The sequence below is a fragment of the Pezoporus flaviventris genome, unplaced genomic scaffold, assembly GCF_033815535.1.
Source record: "Pezoporus flaviventris isolate CSIRO_AGI_PZ_B2104156 unplaced genomic scaffold, CSIRO_AGI_Pfla_v1 ptg000036l, whole genome shotgun sequence".
NCBI lineage: Eukaryota > Metazoa > Chordata > Aves > Psittaciformes > Psittacidae > Pezoporus > Pezoporus flaviventris.
In genome coordinates, this window is record NW_026892584.1 from 23,672,311 (window position 1) to 23,694,607 (window position 22,297).

The 22,297-nt window shown below is 38.1% G+C and overlaps 1 protein-coding gene across 1 annotated transcript in view; it reads right to left on the bottom strand.

Moving 5' to 3' along the window:
* SNX6 (sorting nexin 6) overlaps window positions 1-21,468 on the bottom strand; it is a 28,831-nt gene extending 7,363 nt beyond the window's left edge. The window contains exons 1-13 of the mRNA XM_061463500.1: window positions 21,360-21,468; window positions 21,157-21,204; window positions 15,596-15,700; window positions 14,701-14,811; window positions 12,960-13,081; window positions 10,830-10,953; window positions 9,738-9,833; window positions 8,304-8,409; window positions 5,735-5,810; window positions 4,403-4,442; window positions 3,140-3,226; window positions 2,060-2,219; window positions 929-1,014 (exon numbers count right to left, since the gene is read on the bottom strand). Coding sequence (XP_061319484.1) covers window positions 929-1,014; window positions 2,060-2,219; window positions 3,140-3,226; window positions 4,403-4,442; window positions 5,735-5,810; window positions 8,304-8,409; window positions 9,738-9,833; window positions 10,830-10,953; window positions 12,960-13,081; window positions 14,701-14,811; window positions 15,596-15,700; window positions 21,157-21,204; window positions 21,360-21,365 — 1,167 coding nt within the window. The 5' untranslated portion in view covers window positions 21,366-21,468. The remainder of the gene's footprint in view (window positions 1-928; window positions 1,015-2,059; window positions 2,220-3,139; window positions 3,227-4,402; window positions 4,443-5,734; window positions 5,811-8,303; window positions 8,410-9,737; window positions 9,834-10,829; window positions 10,954-12,959; window positions 13,082-14,700; window positions 14,812-15,595; window positions 15,701-21,156; window positions 21,205-21,359) is intronic.
* Between the last annotated feature and the right edge of the window lie 829 nt (window positions 21,469-22,297).

Below are 22,297 nucleotides of genomic sequence, written 5' to 3' on the forward strand. Positions count from 1 at the left end.
TGGGTTTGGCAGAACGAAGAATGACACTGCCAACACTGCTGAAAGGAGTGGGAAGCAGTAACAAATTAACTCAGCAACACTAGACACTCTTACCTAGTCCTTTTAACAGATACATTCTGAGTTAATTCAAAGCCTGGTAGTCAACACACTTTCAGATTTGTGATAATAATGAGAAATGCTAAAAAACTTCCTTTTTAAAAGAAAGCCGCCTCCTGGTATAAGACTGTCAAAGTAACAGACTGTTGTACTTGTCTATGAAACCAGAGCAGTTAACCCCATTTAGCCAAAACCAGTAATTTCATATGGATTAGAAGAATCAAATATATTGTGAAATTTAAGGACAGTACATGCCCCTTAAGTTTTTTCCTGCAAAAATTTATTTTACTGAAAAGGCTATCTGCAACATTCCTCTTTTGTTAGCATTTTATAGTTTAAAGGCAAAAAGGTTTAAAAAACAGAGTAACACTGATCTGACTTCAGGTATTTCCTGTGTGATCTCAATACTTAATAGTTAGGCTATCCTATGCACCAAGTCCCCAACATCTGGATAACAGCAGAAACCACTTCTTATCTCACAGTAAAATGGGCAAGATGGGGTTTTAAAAATAGGGGGGTATTCAAACTTTGCCTCTATAAGTATCAAAACAGCTAGAGAAACATAAAACTGAAACCAAAACTGTCTTCAAGGAGATGAGTCTTCCAAAGGCACCTCAAGCACACCAGTCCCTCTGAGATATTTCACCTACGTACTTCCCCACCACCCCCCTTATTCAAGAATACTCCTCCACCTTTCTGGATGGTGCCTAACTTTGAATTCCTCTTCCTGAAAGTGAAGTGCATATCACACAATAAATGTAATCATTTTGGTTATCCAAGCATTTAATATTTAAAATCAATTTAAGTACTGGCCAAAAAAGATCACAATTACCTTAGCATGCTTTAATTCCAGTTCTGCTAGTTCCACCAGATTTTTTCTGAATGCTGCAACTCTTCTTGTCTTAAAGTCTATCAGTTCTGTAGAAAATAAAAATGTATTCATTAACAGTATTGTGCTAGTGCCCTGAACTGCTGACAGACTTTCTTCAGGATGGATAAATAAAGGGTGAGAGAAACAACAGGGGAAAAAACCAAGCTAAAGATATTGCTATATTGTTGGATGAAAGCAAATCATCGTTGCAGTTCCTCATCTCCAGCTAACCTTTTGTGGACACAAAGCTCTTTTGACAGAAGACTGTAATGTGGGTGCTTTTAAACATTTAATTCTCTTATTCCATGTGCATTGTTCTTCCAAGGCTTTATGTAAAAGTCTTTAGGGAAGACACTAAGCTAAAATTAGCACGTATGCCTTATGCATACACTTTTGTGGTTAACAGGATCACTCATTCTCCACTGTCTCATTTATAGGAATCATTAGTCAGACTTACAGGGTCAAACACCACTTAAATGATAAAAACAGAACAGCATGGTGTTTAAGCCTTTAACAAACCTGCCACAATTAATGAGCTAGATGACCACTAATTCAAAACAATTTCAACCTAAAAAAAAGAATAAGTTCTCAGGAAAAGGGCAACACGTAAATAAGGTTCCTTTTCTCTAGAGCCACTGTAAATCTGCAACTTCAGTGAAATCTCATTTCATGTCTCTCCCTTTTTTATCATGTAGTAGCATTTTATCATGTATGTAGTATCATCTCTGTGACAGACTGCTGCCTTCGCAGTAGAATGCATAAAACCAAAACGGGAATTTCAACCATACATTAAAAGATGAGGTTTGCCATTACTGCTAGCAATTACCATTTTGTATCCTATCCCATGCATAAATACTACAAAAATAAATTAAAAAAGTGGTTAATAAATAATCTACACCTAGACTTTGCTCTGCCTAATGGTGCTATGAGGAGCCAAAGGAAAGCATTATTTCACCTTCCTAAAATAAGCAAATACTGACTGAAAGATAATAGCTCTGCTTAGGAAACAGAACAACAATTTATTCTCACTAACCATATTCTAAAATCTGTTAATTTTCAACTAGTGACATACAATCAAAGACCACCGAGTACCTTGCTTTGCAGATTCAGAAATTTTCTCAAATTTCTGACAGCATATTTGCTGAGTAGTTTCAGCTTGCAGTACATCTTTATTTTTTGCCCTTGCTTTATCCAATGCCTTATTAGCATTTTCATAATCCACTAGTGACCTAGATCTTCTATATAAGAGATCCTACAAAAAAAAAAGCACATAAAGGTTATATAGAGTTTACAAGAATCTACCCAAGGATTTTTAGTATATACTGAATATATATATATGAAAATACCAGATTAATTTTAGTCTTTCTTGCTGTATTTCAGCTCCTAGTGAATTACCTGCATTCACTTTATTTTATCCTGCAAGTCACAGCAATGTCCATACCGAATGAGACATGCAACATTGTTTGGTCTACATCTTGCCTGACAGAGGCTAGCAACAGATGGCTTAGATGATACCCCAAAGAGCCTAAGAAAGGCCAATCACGGGAAATTTCACAGCTTCTTAGATTAGAAACCAACTACATTTAGATTATGTATTTGAAATATACACAGGGCCCAAGAAATAGCAGTAGCATTTTTTGTGCAGCAGTTACTGCTGTGATCTTCCAACTACACAAATTTTCTGTCAAATGCTTCCTAATTCTGTCATATTACTCAATTACCTTACATCAAATAGCATTAAGAATCAAATTTTATGTAGGTACAGAACATCAATTTTGGCCCATGTGTTTTTGTATCAGCACTTGCACATCATCTGGAACATCCACTTTTAATATTAAAAAAAAAAATAAATTGCTTACAGTCTACAAGCAGCAAACACATGAAAAATTCACCAACAGCTCTTCCATTGTTTTTAATTATACTGCACAATTTGGCATTGATAAGTGGATCACACAGTTCCAAGTGGTCCCACAGTCAGCAAATGCATTGTTACTCCTTATATACAACACAGATCCAGGTTTTACACTTGAGGGATAAATTGCAGGCTAGTGGTGGTAGCATTTTAACCTACCTACTGTGTATTTCTCAGGATGATCCCTTATCTCTACCCCCTCCCCCTTTTTTTTTTTTTAAGTAAATACTATTGCACTGAACAAAAGCCCATAAATTCACCTTAGCGGCTTGAGATTCCCTTAGGTAGTATTTCAGAAGATCAGAAAGTTTAAGGTCTTCATCAGCAGATACCCGGGCCTCTATTTTCTGGAAAAACAACAAGTAAAAGCATCAATTTAAAAACATCCAGACCTTGGGTATTCACCTGTATGATGTAAATAATCTGTCATGTATTATTGTATATTTTATGTTTATCTTTTTCAAAAACCAAGATGATGCATTTGTGACAGAGTACTTAAAAAAATGCATCATGAGAGGCAGTATTATGATTTTGTATTAAAATGTAAGCAAAAAACAACCATACAAGCAGTAACTGACAACTGGCTATTTTAATGAATGCTTTCCTCCAAATTTCAACTGTACATATCAAATACTAGAAAGACAGCAGAGAAACAAAAACCTTACCTAGTACAAAGAGTTGCACAAGAAGTTGTGTTGTTTTTGAGATCAAAGGAAAACAAATTTTTAAGGCACCTTTGCAGACTAGTTGTGTAACTGTGTGTATTAAGTTCATTGGTCTCTTGGACCATTTATTTGCTTTTATTTGAAACACATTTCTATGAATTTAGAAACAGAGTCTGCAAATACATTTTTAATCAAAAAGGCAACATTTTAGGTCAAAGCAAATAATTCTGTTAACTTCATTTTCTTTAAAGTATGTACTTATACAGGTACAATTGCTTGTGTGTAGGAAATGCACACATTTCTTTATTTGAAAGTCTTCCTGATACATGGCATGCATCTCCTGCTCTACTAAGCCAAGCAAATAAGGCAAAATAAATAAGATATTTGAAAATCTAGTTAGGAGCATCAGCAATAGTATTTTTGAGTCAAAGAACTGCAGAAACAGATCTTAGCTCCAGAAAAAAAAGCAGCATGACTACCATTTTTTGATTAAGGATTACATTCCTGATTTTCTTTTTGTTCCATAGCAAGTTCTGTGATAACTCAGTAACAAGTTTTGAAACCAATAACAAGTATTGAAGCATTTTAAAGGAACAGCAGCTTTACTAGTGTATTACATATAAGACAGGAAGACTGTTTAGAAAGTGCAGTAGTCTGAAGAGTCCTAAAGACCAATCATCTTACAAAATGTATGACTGAAATCTTATGCTTTTTCACTCCCTACCACACACTGCTTAAATGCTTCATATAGAAGCATCCATAAGACATCCACATATTAACGTCTAGTTGACACAAGATGTCCTGCCACTTGCAGGACATACACAAAAAATTTATCTAAAAAGGTTTCACAGTACATACCCTTGTTTTGTCAAATAACTCTGATACCTTCAGAAAAAACCTGCATAAAGGAAACAGCTTATATTACAACATTAATTTCAACAGCCTAATTACTTTCTAGAACTCAAAATATAACCTGCATCTGGCAATAAAGTCTGTAAAGGCACTGCTCAGAATTGTAATTCACAGAACTCAGAGAACATAATGGTTTCAAATTGTAGTGCTTCAAACATCTGGGAATTGTACAACTAAGAAAAGGGACAAAAAGCATAAGGGATGGATGTTTTTTACCAAAGAATAATTGCACAGCTCCTCAGGGATTCTTTATGCTTTTGCAAATGAAACCCCAACCACCACCACACTGGTTAATGGTCCTATGCTATTATCAAGTGTCCTTCACTTAGATTTGAACGTGCTTTTCTGCATGCAGGAAACATGACGCACACCCAACTTGGAATTCAGGGAGGCTGAGCAACAATGTGGCACATCGTTATCACAGGAGACAATACAAGGGTTCAGTGTGACAGCAGACTCAATTACAGTCAAATCATACTGTTTCAATACAAGTCAGACACAATTCCTAACAGACCCCATCAAATCTCAGTACTGCCATCAAAGTAATTGGTATGTAAGCTATCACCAGATCTGGAACTGTATCATGGTAATTCAGGTAAATTACTGAAAATAAGTTGGACACCTTTCATACCAATCTCGTCATCACACTGACTCTACTAAAAATATACATTCACAAGCATCAGCATCTTTAAGCTAGTGAACCAAATTTTACTTTCAGATAAATGTTCAAAGTTCATACTCGGGTAAACCACTGAGAGATAAAAGGACGAACATCTGTACATAGAGACCCTCTTCTATTTTTAGAGTTCTACTGATCTGTGTAGATCCCTTTCTTTTCCAAGAAAGTTGCAGTAAAGTTGCCAGAACAGCAAAACTATTTTTCAAGATGTTGGTGCAGGAAACACCCACAAAAGTCAGTGTACTCAGCCCAAGATCTGTTCTTGCTGCACATGTCGAAGCACTTAAAACGTTTAGGAAAAAAAAAAATCTGGTGAGTTGTTGTTTTTTTTTTTTTCTTGTTCTATGAGGACTTTTCCATCTCATCTGTGTTATTTTCTACAAACTGCAAAAACCAGCATTTTTTTCCAGACAAAGAGTAAAGCAAAAATATTAAAGCAGCCTTCACAGAAAAAAAATACTAGAGAAGAAAATCTCTTCATGTGATATAACCATAATAAATTCTGGTTTTCTCATAACAAGAGAACTACTGATCCCAGCAGGCCACCATTTAGACTGCTACTTAGCAAATTCCCCCATAAGTTATTAACAATATCTTACTTGCATATATCTGTGGAGTCCTGTGTTCCTAATGCGTATAATGAAGAACCAATTCTATTATAGTCATCCGCCACATCTAGAAAAACAAGTAAGCACTAGTTTTACTATTTCATTCCTCCTCTCTCTGAAAATTTTGAAGTTGCTCTCTTTCTTCAGGCAGAGATATTTTCCTAAAAGGAACATGCTATAACACAAGAGCAGAAGTAAAATTCCAATCATGTCATTTATTATGAAGAATAACTTCACACAACAAACATGGCGCCCCCATTGAATAGTGAAGTCTGTAATTTATTTAGGAGTATTTAATACAACTAGTACCTCCTGGGTAAATTTATGTGCAACTTAGTTAGGTTTTATTTTGGTGGAAGATGGACAAACTCATTGGCTAAAGTCTGAATTTAAATCTGAATCTGAAGTCTAAAACTATTCAAAAAAATAATCACTGTCCAACAATAATGAAGAGTAAGTCTGTGTGCTTGAGAGCAGTAAACTGAATACAGATTCCTAACTACCACAATACAGTGCTGTATGCACAACACTTTCTAGTGCATACCTCATTTCCAGGAAACCCTTACCTCATGAAAAAGTGATCACTGTTTGAAATAACATTAAAGCATTTTAAACAATGAAATTAGAAGCAGGGTTCATAAAGAAAGCTGCATAACTTGACTAGTGAGGTATTACTATACAGTAATCATAAACATAAAATCTTTGCACAGACAGCTTTTTTGAAAAGCTCTTAGTATAAACTCAGTGGATGATGAAAACGTTAACAGATCCAAGCAATGAACAGGAAAATACATTGGCTTCTTATTTTTGAAGTTTATATGCCTTCAAGCAAAAATTTTTTTTTTTTTTTTAAATAACACAACCTTGCTTTAACAGATTGAGTGGGTCTCCTGCCTCCCAATTCATTACTCCATAGATCCCAAGGGAATCAGTGAAGCTGGTTACAGTGCAGAATGGTATTAGGAAGCCGTTAATCTCCCCTTCTATTCCTCCCATTTAAATGTAAAAATAGATTTTCTGCTGGAAATAGGAAGCTAGTATTTGCAAGCGCTGCAGCTCTCTGTCAATAAGTTATCCATACTTACATGGTTTTTTTTTTTTACTACATCTTTACTACAGGTTGCCCATTTCCAAAACAGGTTTCCCAGTCATTGCTCTACTCCACTAGCCAGAATTTCTAAAGGGGCCCTTTCTCTCAATTTGCAATTTGATAGAAGTTACCAGTAAACATCCTAGATGATTTGAGCTTGAAAACCAGTGCAGCTTTGTCACGAGTTTGATCAATCCTTTCCCATTTCCCATCACATCCTCTACAACCTAATTTCTAACCATTTTCCTGGTTCTACAACCAACATGAAACACTCTCTCACCACCTGAAGTCTGGTACCTACCTACCGTGAATGAAGTTCAGTTTTCATTTCAAGAAAGCAAACAATACACCAGAAGCCACACTGGGTGGGAACTAAATGAAGACACAGGGTCCCTTAGTAATTCATTAAGCCATAAATGACTCTCTCCATCTCCTAACATAAACACTAAAGTTACAGAAGACTCATTCTTCATGAATGAGAAACAGCAAGAGAAACATCTGAAGAGCTCTGTAAATTCTTTGTTTAATGTCTCATTCACTATCCATTTAGAGTCCTTACCAATGAAGTCTCACAAAAGGTTTGCAGCCTGGTTTTGTGTGAACTGTGTTACCATTGATAGCAAAGAGGGAATCTATGAATCAGACACAACTTTCAAGAAAGTAGATGGAATCTAGTAGTTGTTCAATTCTGATTTATTGACACTAAAAGCTCAAAGTCAAGGGCAATAAAGGTCAGCTTCTTTCCAAGCTTCTCAAACCACTGTAATCCTAAACCAAACATAGTAATCCTAAAACAAAGACTTTACATTTTTGCAAATAAATGCACTGCACTTTAGAGGACTATCTTGAGCTTCCAGAAATCACATTAGCTAGCACTCAGCTCAGGAAGCTAAGTGGAAAATCTTGCCTCAGTAAGAAAAGGGGTTATGCAAATCAAGCTATTGCATGTACACATTCCCATCTCCATTCTAAAAAGCTGAAAAATGGAAATCTGACTTCCCGGTCTAGAACTAATAGCCCAAATAGGAATTTGTTGCTCAGTAAGGTAATGCAATGCTTAGTGTGGCAAGAAATTGTCCTCTGATGAATGCAAGCTCATCCAGTTAAGAGCAACTTCCCTGTGAGTAAAATCACACACACTGCTATATTGCAGACCTCCACATATAAGACTAAGAATCAGACTTTGAAAAAATATTATTACTGAAAGTGTGTTTCTCTTCCAGAGGGACAACATGAAGCATTAAGATATCTTCAGTGCTGCATCAGGCTGTTCTTACTCCCATCTAGTCTATTACAACAAAGGCTAAACTTTGAAAGTCAGGTTAAACTTCTTCAGACTTTTTGAAGACTACATTTGGAGAAATTAATTCACTTTTTACATGCAAACCAAAACCTAAAAAATACTACTTCTCATGAACCACTTCTGTACATTTTAACCAGCGTTATTTTCACCCTGGAGAAAGAACTCACTTTTATGTGATCTTGTCATTTTATCAGATTTGGCAGAGGCATCTTTGACTCTGTTGTGATATTCTACAAGGAATGTTCTTTCATGTTCAAAGAAGTCATCCACATCCTACAAAAAAACAAGAACAACTTAAAAAAAAACAGGATTCCACTCACTCTGTACAGAGCAACTGCAGAGTTAATTTGCATATATTGCTGCTGCTGTGACATGAAATGCAATCTATTTTTACTGCTTGAAACACCATTTATGTAAACTGATTTCTTCATTTAGTTTGTTAGGATCTAAAGTTTTATTAAGAATTTAATAAGAACTCAGTAAGAAATCATACCCATTGTCTTAAAGGTCTAAATGGCTAAACCTGAAGTGAAGGAAATAGTTTAACTGCTAACTACCACTTTCATGACAGAAAAATACAATAAATGTCAAGTACTTAATAAAAGGACATCTACCTAGAAAAATGGGGTGGGGGTGGGGGAAGGGGGACAGGGGAAAGAGAGACACCCAGTTGCATAGATGCTGAAGTCACAGCAGAGACAATATGAACTTCTAGCTCAGGAATGCTGATCTTGATGAGAGATTTCTTTCAAGCTGGTAATAGAGGTAAAATTTAATATTTTCTGTATTACAATTGGAGATATTTAGTTTATAGTTATTTTTTAAAACTTCTAAAATAGCACAGATGCTCATTACCATGGAATAGCCTACAACATGGGCTTTGAACAATGTGCTTTTGAAAGCCCCTGATTATTCGGACTTTGTATTTTCCTCCAAGTCATAATTCACAGTTACAGAAACTATCCAGCAGTTCCAAAACTCAAGATTTTACAACTAGGAACTTCAGCTTCTCTTACTGGCTTGTAAAACGAAAGTTAGCACTGGGAAGAAAGGAGATCAAAATAATCTTCTGCAGAATTTATGACTGTTACAAAACCAATCTTTCTACTTTTGGAAAAGTCAAAATGAAACAGAATTTTCATTAAAATTCTTTTTTTTGGCTTTTTTTTTTGGTCTCAGTTACATTCTTGTATCTATGGGGAAAAACAGTGCCAGCTTTATCATTACTCTTAGTTTTGAAACAGTAGAAGGATGTTACAAGGCTGGTAAAATGCACACTTGTTTTAGCAACTTCTGAGCTGCAGCAGTTGGGAAAGCTTTCCAACTATAGAAAATGACAGGCCAGATTATCAGTTTTATATGGATTTAAAAATTACTTAATTTTATAAATCAGGGGAAAGAGTACTGAAAGCCCTCAGACAGATCTCATTTATCTTGCATCCAGGGCTACAGGTTCCTTTCCATACTCTGCCTCTTAACAATTAAGTTAGACATTGCTAGAAAAATCCATTTCATGTAGCTATGTAAAATTCTGCTTCATTAAAAAAAGGGGACAACAAAGTTAATATATTTTAAATCTCAACAAATTAAGCAGTAATCACCTTTACTCCTGAAACAATGACACCATCTGCTGATTTAACCATATTTTTAAAGAAGTCTTCGAGTTTCTCTTTCTTATTTTTCCCACGAACACTCAACTGAAAAACAAATTCATTTATCAAGTTGGATCATTTTCTGAAGGCAACAGAAGCTTTAAAAAAAATAATAAACAGATAATCTTACACTCTGCATTAATACCAACAAACCCACCAGAACCCCCCCAAACAACCCACAGCAACAAAAAACATAAAACCCAGCAACATTCTAGCACCTACAAATAATACCAATGTACAAGATGTACATTTCAGTTATCAGTAATACAGTGTTTATCAAATGGCAGATCTTTGACTTTCTCTGAAAGCGTTTACTCCTCAGTGCACTGAAGATGTTGGTTTCAATCTCGGACTCTTCCTATCTAAATTTGCCCAATTTAAGTAAACTGAGTTCATGAACCAGTAAGCATTTCTACATCAAGAAACAAGAGGATGCCCTGTAACATATTTTGAAGTTACGCATGTATTCAGTTGAGCCAGTCTTTCCAATGATTTCTTCAACATTTAATGCCAATTTCTGCAATTTTAAAAAGCAACTAAGAACTGCTCACGGGATACAAGCAATCACTAACTGACACCAGTCATCATGAATCCAGTAAGTCTCCATTAACTCAAAAATTAGATAGCAATTCAGTATGTAACATGCAGATACCCACAGTAGTCCAATATCTAGGAAAAAAAAATGGAATAAATTTTCACCTAATTAACAAAAAGGCTCTACGTATCAGAACATTTCCTTAGAAATCATCTCTAGTTTTGTTAGCAACCCCACAAAAAATAAACAACCCAAAACATACTGAATTATCATTAGTATTTTTGAAGCTGAGGCTAGAGCACATAGTGCATTTGGTTCCCCAGGGGGCAGGAAAATGAACTCATACAGCCTAAATGAATTTCTACCTTTTATGATACAAGTATGTCTGGAATGAAGGAATTGATGCCATTTACTCCAGGAGGTAAAGCCCTTTTAATCAATTTTCCATCCTACCATAAAAGTACATCTTGATTTCTCTTCCCAGCAATTCAGTTTTCAATACTCACATCCTGATTATATTCCAAGAATACATGGAAATTTAAATCCTTTCTCAAAATAGGATGTGCTGCCACACGACACAAAAATACTTCATGCATTGCAACTGTCTTCTTGAATATTGCCAAATACTCACTGAAAACAAGAAACAAGATAAGACATAAGAATTTAACACAAAGCAATTAAGCTTGAGGTAAGCCTAGTGAGCATCTTTAAAGGATCCTCAGTAAGGCTACAAAATTATAAGCTGATGTTGTAGAGGTTATCACTCCAGTATTTGATATATGCATAAATAAATAGTACAATGTTAATACTAGTGGGAAATCAGAAGCCTGAACACATTACAGAGAGGCTTTTAATGAAGGCGCAACAAACGCATTCTGATTTTCAGGGCTAGCTAACATACGTTTGCTGAAAGTGTAACCTTGTTTGATGGTCCTTTCCCCAACTCCCCAAAACAAACAAAAAAAAAACTGAAATACAGATTACAGTCACTAGGCACAATATATCTGATGTGCAAATTCCTTCCTCCCCATCTCCATCCCCTTGCCTATTTGCACCCTCCTTACTTATTTAAGTGTTCTTGTAGTTTTGTTAGCTGTTTAGATGGAAGTCTTTCATTCCATGTTAAAGCACCTAGCCTTTGGGGACAAAGCTTACATGAATGTCTTGCTTCATAGTGGTTCTAAAAGCGAAATTAAGTATTGCATTTGGCAGGTACAACCAAAAAAAAAAAAAGGGGGGAATCACATTTAACCATGACAATCACATAGTTGCCCAGCTGAGCCAACTCAAGATTAAAGCATTTGTAATTTAATGGGAAGGCTTTCTTATCAATACAAGTTTGCTAGAATTCATTTTGCTTTGGAAATTCAGTAAGATAGAACCTGTCTAGAAATGAGGAAGGGGCTTCTTTCCCCATTCTGAGGTCAAACGGTGAAATGATAATTAACACTTTTGCTTCCACTATGTGCAAGGAGGTTAAGATTTACATACCAGCAAACCAGCAGGGCCAGTGTTGGGAGATGTTTGATCTCAGTGAGAGTAGTAGTCATTCAGTGAAGACAAAAAAGGAGGATGCAGAGGATGGAGGTGGCAGTAGAAGAAACCCAAAGTTTTCTGTGTTATCCAACCCCTAACCAGACCACAAGAGAATCATGATCAGGGCCGCTGGAAAACCACAGATTCTTTAAAATCTATAGTGTTTTGCTAATTTCCAGTTTTCTGCATATGAAGTGTATATCTACTCTGCTATAAATTATGTTGTGTATATAACACTAGTAACAGAGCTTTTTAAGACATTTGCTCACAGCAGCTGGAGTTTGGAGAGAAAGCAGCAGTTCTAAGAGTTCTACGTACTTTTCTTGCCAATTCAGAGCTCTTGATAGTAGTCTAGAAGCAGTGTAAATATACACTTGAAAACTGAAACCAATGACAGGAAAAAGATCAAAGAAGTGAATGCATGATAAGGAAAGTGGATGAAGCAAGGAGAAACTTCACTGTGTAACTCAGAATGAAACAAAAAGCATTAGAGCTGGTATTTCAATACACATTAAATTCACAGTAAAGGAAAATACTATTTTCAGGAAGTACATTCTCCTTGTCCAAGAGAAGAAAAAAAAAAAAGAAAGAAAGAAAAAGGGAGTGCCAGAAGACAAAAAAAAAAAAAAGTATTTTCCAGTAATCTTCATATTTCTTGGGGAATAGAAAGTTGGCATCCACATTTACAGTACCAACTGCATCCAAAACTCCCTACTTCAGTCACTACATGTATAAACCTTAAAGTCTCACTCTGCTTATAAACTGTGGAACACCAGAACTAAGACAGAGGTTACCTCCTCCCTTTGCATATATTCTGTGAAGAAAGGGATCTAACTAGCCTTTTTCTTATAAAAGAATGCTCAAGAATAGCCTGATTTTTTTTTCTTGCTTCAGAAGATCTTCCATGAAATTTCTACAATTTTCCTAATGGCTCTGATCATGATCACTAAGATAACCCTGGTTACGTAGCAACTGGATTCTCAAGCCTATAACTCACAGAGAACCATTATAGTAAAATCAGAAATATGAAATAGCAGACAGCATTAAAAATTGAGAGATACAGGAAAAAAGAGAATAAAGTAGTAATCAAGTTTACATACGCCTCCAGTTCTTGTTTCATCTTGGTGAATTCTTCTTTAGTCATCGATCCTTCCCCTTCTCCAAGTTTCTGCAATTTCTCCCTTGAGGCATCAAAGTCAGGCCTGGGTGGTGCTGGTGGAATCTGGAATTGAATCAATTTTCTTTTAATTGCTCTTCTCAGTCAAACAACACCCATTCAGTACAGGAACTGTAGATTGCCTGCAGCTTTTTAATACATGGCGCTCTTTTTTGTCACTCATTACAGCATACATGGATAAAGTACTTCATTCATGAGTTAGACATGCTGCATTACTATACCAATTTTGGCCAAGTGTTCTTGAAGATTAAGAAAGTGTCAGTTAATACTTTATTAATGTACTCTTGGCTTCAATGGTTTAATAATTAGAGAAACTAAGTAATACCTAGATACCTAGCTTTCTCATGACAACAAACTAAACCTTGAAATCATTATTTTTTTAGTTGGTTTTGGTTTAGCTTATTTGGTAAGAATATTTCTTGTTTAAAGAAAAAAATAAAAATAAATTCACAACTGTTTCCACACCATCCATTTATAAACCCCCAAAACTTTAAACCAAAAAACCCATTCCATATTGTTTGCAGGCACTAGATCTTTCTTGCAGCACTGTTGACATTAAAGATACATCTGTTGAAATAACAAAGCACACATTAAGAAAGTCTCTATGTTAATCTTGTAATACAGTATATTAAGATTGAAAAAGAAAACACTGCATTCAAACTAATCCTCAATTGCTGAAAGAAAAGGGACATGGAACAAAGTTAAACTATGCTTAAATTTTATGTCACCCCTATCTGTCCATTACATTAACACCTTACCAAAAAAAAATAAATCTGGCATCAGTGTAGCCAACTGTCTGAAACTAGTTATTGCCACACTGAAGGTCTAGTCTTTCTGACTAAAAAAAGACTAGCTCGAGAATGGTATGACACATCACAGGTTATATTCATCATAATGTACCCCCATGTCAATTAGAAATATGTTTACCTTGTGAATCAGTAGACATGCTCTCCCCAAAACAAAATTAATACCTAACTTTCACATAAAGATGACAAAAATTACTATTTGTAATTAAAGTGTGAACAGCAGCACTCATTTTTAATAGGTAGCATTGTAACATTGTAAGGTGGCTATTTTGTGACCTCTGCTCCCTGGAGGCCTGAAATAAACTTCAAACCATAAATTGTTCAGTTGTGTATTAAGGTTCTCTGTAGTTCTAGATGGTATTTGCCTTGCTTTTTTTTTTTTTCCCCTTCAACTGATTTATGGTAAAATGATTCTGATCTTCATCATGAAAACTGGAAAAATGTAATTACTAGAGCTCAGTTACTGTACTCTGCCATTTCAGCTAAAACAAAGGCAACATGAAACTTGAAACTAGGTTAAACATTAGCTTGCAAAAACAATACCACCAAGTTATACAGTTCACCTATCCCCCACAATTTTAGCATGGTGGACTGAAGATATACTTGGATACAGATTAAACTACTCAGTCCTTTGGAGAAAAAAGGCAAGAAAGTATGACAACTACATTAACTTTCCTCCAACCTTGCTTCAACCATTAATTTTGTGTAACTGCATAAAATGAAGTATTAGAGCATCTCATCTGATTTTAGAAGGAATGAACATCTGCCATTTCCATAGCATTTAAAAGCAGCCACAAGTACTTCAGATACAGCCCACAGAAAACAGTGCACATAAACCAAAAGAACTGTAATACTTACAATATAGCCAGCATAGTCCTCATTTTCAACAAAAGAATCATGAAGCCAAATAAACTCTTCATGTTGCCGGACAACAGAAAATTCATTTTGTTTGAAATTTGGTAAGGAACTCTAGAAAGGAAAAAGGAAGAAGAATAATGAAAAGTTTTCCATTACTACAGGAAAAGCACCCTAAAGGAGCAACAGAATATCCCTGTAAAAATAAAAATAACCTAATCATCCAAGTATTGATTTGACCAAAAGCAAAGTTCATAAAACAGTAATTACCCCCATCTTTATTAGTGCAGCAGTCAATTGGAATGAGCTGCCCAAAGAGGTTATAGAGTCTCCACCCTCAGAGATATTCATAACCCAAATGGACAAGTTCTGGGCAATGAGCTCTGGTTCACTCAATTTAGTGGTGGGAGGGAGGGAGGAGATGAGACTAAATGATCTCCAGAAATTTTATTCAACTATTTTGTGATTCTGCAATCAATAAACATTCAAATCTAAGAAAGAAAAGCCATAAAAAAGCAGTAACTAAAAATTACTCTTGCATGTAATTCCATTATGAAATACATTTTAATATCTGAAACCACAGCTAAACAAACAAAAAACCCCCTACACTGAAGTATATTGAGATAAAGATTCTACCTGCAATCAGGCCAATTTATAAGCATGGGAATGGCATGACAATGTAACAATACAAAAACTGGAATGTCATTTTTTTCTAAACAGTTTTTTAACCCCTTAAATTTTAGTCAACTTTAGCACTGCAGCCACAGAGTCTCTTAAACAGGACGTAAACCTACCCTTTCACTTCATCTGGATTGTGCTACATTTGTTTCAATATATAAAGAAACTTTCTTTTCTATATAACTAAGAAGTTGTTCAGTGTACAAACCCAAGCTTTTACCTTTGTATGGACAGTGAATTTCACTTTGTCCCTCTCACTGAGTGCATCTGAGATATCCACTTGCAGAGCAGCATCAGTCTGGAGATCTACATTTATTGCTCTAAGCTAAACAAAGAAAAACCTCTTTAGCTTAATTTTAAAAAAAATGACAATACAAGCAATTTCCCTTACCATACTCCTTGTTAGTACACTATTTTTATTTCTGTGTGTCGTTAACTTGCTAGTAATGATATGGTCAAAGTATACTTACAGACAGCAGCAAGTTCAGAAGGTGTTTTTATTTATTTCTCTCTTCATTCCCCCTACTCTCCCAAACTGACAAACTGCTGTAAATAAATGTACTTGTAAAGGTAATTATGGGATAAAAGTGGTCCGATATTCCAAAGAAGCAAGAGCTACTAAAGACATGGTTTACTCACACTGTCTTAACACTATTCTTTTGTTTAACATTTCCCATGACATACTGAAAAAGCTTAAAAAAAAAAAAAAACAAAAAACCCTGAACTTCACAGACCTAAATCTCTCTGGAAATATTTCTCGGGGGGGGGGGGGGGGGAATTGAAAACCCACCAAAACCCACACACAGAGAAAAAACACTCCAACACACAAACAACTAAAACTAAGATTTCAGTCTCTTCAGAAACACCATGAGTAATGGCAAAAATGAAAGGAATACACACTTTTTCTTCCACAAGACATGAAACCTTAACTGTCTCACAGAATAATTCTGAAGTCACATTGGGAAAAAAAGAAAAAAAAGAGAGAGACAATAGTCAAATACAGAAAAATTTGAAGATGACTGAACACTGCAATGTTTGGCAGCAACTGGACAAAAGGCTTCAACAGTATTTGGTGAAACTAATCTCATCTAGACCCCAACCAGGAATTTGAGTCCCCTCACCTTTGCACCCTCCTCACTGTTCTAGAGCAGTGTGTCCCATGACGATTTCATCATCATGATCAACAGACATTCAGAATATTGTTATAAGTAGTAAGGCTAACTCTGAAATCTTCTCCAATGAGTGTCAAAAAAAGGTTCAATGCCATGCTCATGAGGCCTACTCCTTACTGAGACCCTGTGTTTTTTTCTGTGCTGCAATTTTCCTAGAAATTCTACATTACATTCTACAGCATAAAAATACTTTGATATACAAGGACAAAGACTTTGTCCTCACAAGCATTCTCAGGACTGCATTTTGAAGTTGATACTCAAGTACAAAAATGCTTTCTTTAAGTATCAGCAACACAGAGTACAAAGGTTACAAACAAGTAGATTCAGAAGGTAACTGCAAGGCACTGAACAGCACTAGGAGAGAAGCATCAACTGCCACATCTTGTTTTCCACCAGTTATCTTAACCCTTATCTTAAATCACAGTGGTCAGCACCCATTCTAGTTTTCTTGTTAACCTCAATGCTTATGTAGCAGCAACCAGACTAGCATATTTTAGAATTAATGTATTAAAGTAAAACCAAAATCATACAGTCTAGCATATGCTGCTAAACTAGCAAAATATAACAGTTCAATAGCTATTACACAAATAGTTATAGCTTTTCCTAACAACAAAGTTGGAAATCATTAAAACCACTGCACAGTAACATATTTGGACATGTGATTCAGGCATCGCTTTTTGTTTTGTTCTTCCAAGGTTTAGCGGGTCACAGCCTCACACAAAGGCATATTATCATGCGACGATCCCTTGCAGATCACTTCTGAGAGGCAGAATCTCCTAGCTCCTACCGAGTTTCCAATGTGCTTACCATCTAATTTAGGAAAGAAAAATATAATCTGACATACCAATGTCTGCCTTATGTCATGACACCACATTTTTCAGCTTGCAAAAAAGTTTTTAGTAGCTACACTGTCTGAGGTAGTTTTTCACCGGTCCCCCAGGATACATTAACCTAATAATCTCAGCAAATGAACTGGATTATCCAAAAGGATTTTCTAGTCTTTCACAGGTCACAAAAGTTTCTACTCAAATGCATTTTTCCGCCTTTTTTAAAAAGTGGTACAACACAAAATCCTAAGTTTCAGTGTAACAGCTGTTTGAGTTTGTCACTAGCGTGTATGCAGTCTCTAGCGCAGTGCACCTTGGCCATATGCACTATTCACAACTCCAGAAACAACGTGCTTACCAGTGCTGAGAAAATTAGAACCAAAACATGACAACTTCACTCATGACATACAACTGTAAAGAACTATTTGTTTGATTCATACTAGTTACGTTTGTAACAGTTTTGAAGAGTCTAATCATATGTTAAACTATGCTGTGTAGCCTGACTGCCAACAGGGAACCTTTTCATCTGCAATGGTAATGAAGCATTTATGAAAGGTGTCAAAGACAATCAGAAAGTTGAAAGACTTTATATGTATTCATGTGACACAATGGTTCACACTGTATTACCAGCAATTAAATTCACAAACAACATCATCACACAACAAACTTAAGCAATCTCTTCGTCTGCTTCCACAAGAAAACCGCCACCATGGTTTTCCAGTCACAAAGAATAGAAAATGAAAAAAAAAAAAAAAAAAACAGCTACAAAACCTGATCTGGGTGAAAAATCTGATCTGGATGAAAACTGAAATGGAAGTACCTTAAATTCAAGAAAAAAATGGAGGTGGGATACAGTCCCTTTGTATCTTGCCCCTCTCTCCCAAACTAATACATACAACACCACAGTAATTTTATGCTTAGATGCTAGTACTCTACACCCATGCTGAACAACTCGCAAAACAAAAGCTAACTTAATTTACGTGCTTTACACTTTCCTATGCAATACCAAGAAAGTCTCAGTTTTATTCAGAGCCTTGAAAACACAAGAAGCCAAGGGCTAAGCAATGTTAGAGTACTAACAGAACAATGCAGGGAGAAGATTTAGCTCTTGCTCAAGCATCAATTACACTTCAAATGGTAATGAAAGGAAGCTCGTGGAGACAAGGGAAACAATCAAATCCTACATTCCTAGGTAATGTCATCCATTAACAACAGTAACTTTTGTACTCTAAGTTCTTTTAAAACTGTTAAGAGAAAAAGGACTCTTCCTTCAGTGGGTTCTTTACAGGCAGATAAATACCATAAGGCAAGGAAACAAACAATACTTTTACAACAAGAGATTACGGTGTCTTCACAGCATTAAGTTCCTAGCAGACCTGTTCCAAGGGGGTAGCTCGTTTTCCCTGAATGACTAGACAAGAGCACTAGCCAAGTCGGCTTAAGTTTACATCTATATAAAATACACAGGACAATACCAGTAGAGCAACACTATACCACCTTTCAAAGCATGTATTGTTTACAGTAGAGAGAGCATAAAAAACCCCCGACAGGAACAGTTACTCCAAGCAAACTCAATAGTATCTTCCTAAGTGAGATTCAGAAAAGCAACTCCAGCAAGTTCATTTTATGCAGACCATTTATAGTAAATTCCTTCTACAGACCACCCACTGCTACTTCCTCAAAGATGATTCTCAGTGCTCTGACAATTCTCCAGAAAGGCTCCATATGGCATCACACAATTGTTTGAGAATTACTGTTCTATGTGGCATCAGCATAATTTCCAGCCCACCTTCTATCCCACTGCCCCACGTTAAACTTAACACAACTGTAGCTGACCAAAATGATTCTGAAGAATCAGAAGCATATGATCATAGCAATATCTGAATTCTAGAGAGGAAAGAATACTTGTTCTATTACTCTAACCAGAACTTGCCATCCATGCCTTCAAATAAAGGCGTGACCTGCTCCTTTTTTAACTGCAAATAGAGAAAGGCAACAAATCAGAATGAGGGAAACACTTTATGAAGAGTCGCTTATTTTTACTACTGCTAAGAAAAAGTTACTGTTTTGAAGATTGAAGTACAGCAACTCCATTCATTAACAGATTGACAGTATTGCTTTTGATTAGATGTTCTGTTATCAAAATCATGCAAATACCCTGTGTTTTAACCCCAGGGATTTACACAGCAGTGAGAAAATTAAAACCCCAGTGACTGAAAATAAGCAACCTAAAAAAATTAGTGAAAGGAGGAGGACACTGCTCTCGTTTAATTCCTCAGTGCTGGATGAAGATGGGGGAGGGGAAGGAAAATGAAGAGCTGCACTTGGCCAACTGAGATGATGTAAGTTGTCCAACAGCACAAACAAGGCTGCTAAGAGATTTCTTAAGGCTTTCAAAGTACCTTGTGAACTCTGACTACCCACAGCCTTAGAGGGAAAACTAACAACCCGCCAAACAAACAAACACAGGTTTCACACAGGACCAGATCTGTGTTGTTGTGTTCTACCTGTACCTTCAGGTAAAAAGACAACCTAACTGTGCACTTCAGTGTCTGTTCCTATACCCGGGGGATGACCTATGTAAAATACCACTCCATAAATAACAAGTTCTTCAGGCCTTGCTCTGAAGATGCTCAAAACAATTTCCTCTTTCTCTCTTTTCATCCAGTATTCTTATTAAGTAGCTGTATAATTAAAGACAAAAGCTCTACAGTGGTTTGAACTGGCCTAACACGATACTTGAATTCCTTTTTTAATTTCTGGCCATAAGCTGAACATAAAACACACTGAATGCCTACCACATACATACAGTCAAAAAATGCTTAATACTTAACATTATATTTGATGCTTGAGTATGGCATGCCTGACAACAGGATATACCAACATAGTGTTTTTTCAGATTTTGTATTTTTAGCAATGTACTAGATGCAACAGCCTAGGCAACCCAGAAGCTGCTCTCCTACCTTGCTCGGTCATTCTTTCTTAATATTCCAACCAAGAGGGGCAATCAGTCTGAGTAAGTTACACTCGATTAGCTGATTTGTTGCTTAAATAAGGCAGACAAGTTAAAGAAAGATGGATGCAGCAGTCGGAAGAGAAATGAAGGCCAGAAACAGCAGGGCAGAGAAAAGGTTTTCTCAGTAAGGAACATAATCGTAGCATCCTGTCCCAGTGACAGAACTTCTTTCCAATAAAGAGTTTATTATGCAGTGTGTGCCTGTAAATGTCCCATTGTTATCTATGGGAGAGCCTCTAGGGCCTAAAGACAGAAGAGAGGGCAGGGCTATTTCACACAGGCCCTGGCTCACGAATAAAGATGGAACCTGGTGCTCTCCACCAGGCTGGTCAGCCTGGTCAGGAGGACCGGACAACCTGGGGGTGTGCAGAGGGAGAGGGCCCACATCAGAGCAGGGAAGGACACGGAGAGGGGACGTGAATCTCCAGCACAGACATAACATCCCCTCCCAAGCCAGCCGCACAGAAGCACGGAAGAACTGCCCTTCCAAAACTTGGGTGACAGAACAATGAAAAATTCACGGCAAGACACATGGACACCAGATCCAGAGGGAGGCCGTGTTATCCCCACGTCCGCAGACCCTGGGAGACACACACCCCGTGCCCCGGCTGCCTGCCTCCGCCAAGCATCCCGCCTCCCTCCGGGTACCCAACAGGGAGCTCGGGCCGGGCAGCAGCGACCGGGCCCCGGGGAAAGGGGCCAACCCGCCCTCACCCGCTCCAGCCCCCAGGCACCGGGGTCCCCAACGCCTCCCCGCGGCACTTACACCTCGGTCCTCCTCCGAGAGGAAATCCGGGCCGTCGTCCGAGCCTTCCTGCTGGGGGCGAAGGGGAGGAGGAGGCGGAGCGGGCCGGGGGGACGCGGAGGGGCACGGCCAGCAGCGGGACGGTGCGGGGAGAAACAAAGCGCACAGGTTAGCGACCCAGCCGCCCGCGCCCGCCCCGGCACCGCGACCGCCCCGAGACCCACCATCATGGCTGCCCGCCGCGCTGCGCGCCCGCCGGCCCTCCCCCGACAGCCCGCCCGCGGCCCGGCGGCGAGGCGAGCCGAGGCGAGGCGAGGCGGGGCGGGGCTGCGGCGAGCTGCACCTCTCGCGAGGGAGCGGCGCTCCCCTCCCTGCGCCGGCTGTAGGCGGCTGCTGAGGAGAGGGCCCGCAGAGCTGGCGGGAGTCGGGCCCTTCCCGCGGAGGGAGGAGAAGGGGGGGCAGCTGCCGGCCCGGTTTTATCTTTCGATCCGCTGCAGGAGCAGCGCAGGTCCTGGGGCTGCTCGGTGGCTGTGGCGGCCACTGGGACCCTGTCCTTCAAAGTGCGTCCGCGCCTCGATGGTGGATGTTTCTCGTGTGCGGTTTGCAGAACGGAGAGCGGCTTTGTTCACGTGTACAAACCCCGACTGCTTTGCACACCGAGAGCAAGTGTGCAGCACCCCCGAAAACGTGCAGAAGAGGCAGAGCTCTGCTGCCATCCCTGATCTGTATGCATAACCGACGGCTTATGTGCTGTCCTGTTTTTCTATCCATCATCCCTGTGAGAGATGGGCTTCCCAGCCCTTCACCCCGTGCATTTTTACAAGCATGTGTGTGAAACGGACTGTGCAATTACACGGTGCTAGAAATTTAAGTGGTTTATAATACGCCTTGGGTCTGTGGGTAGTTAACGTGACTAAGGCTGATGATGCCTTTCATTCAGGCTGAGAAACAGCCGCTAAATGCCACTTCGTCTAATGACAGTGGAAAACATCAGCATCCGCAGACGAAACCGGACATAAGCGTGGAGGGCAGGGAGTCCAAGCCCAGGACAGCATTTTTTCTGTGAATTAGAACAGTCGAGAAATGGCCTCAGGGTGAGGTTTAATTATCAGCATAAACTGATGTAAGAGTGTGCCGTTGCTGAGAGATGGCGGCAGGTGTG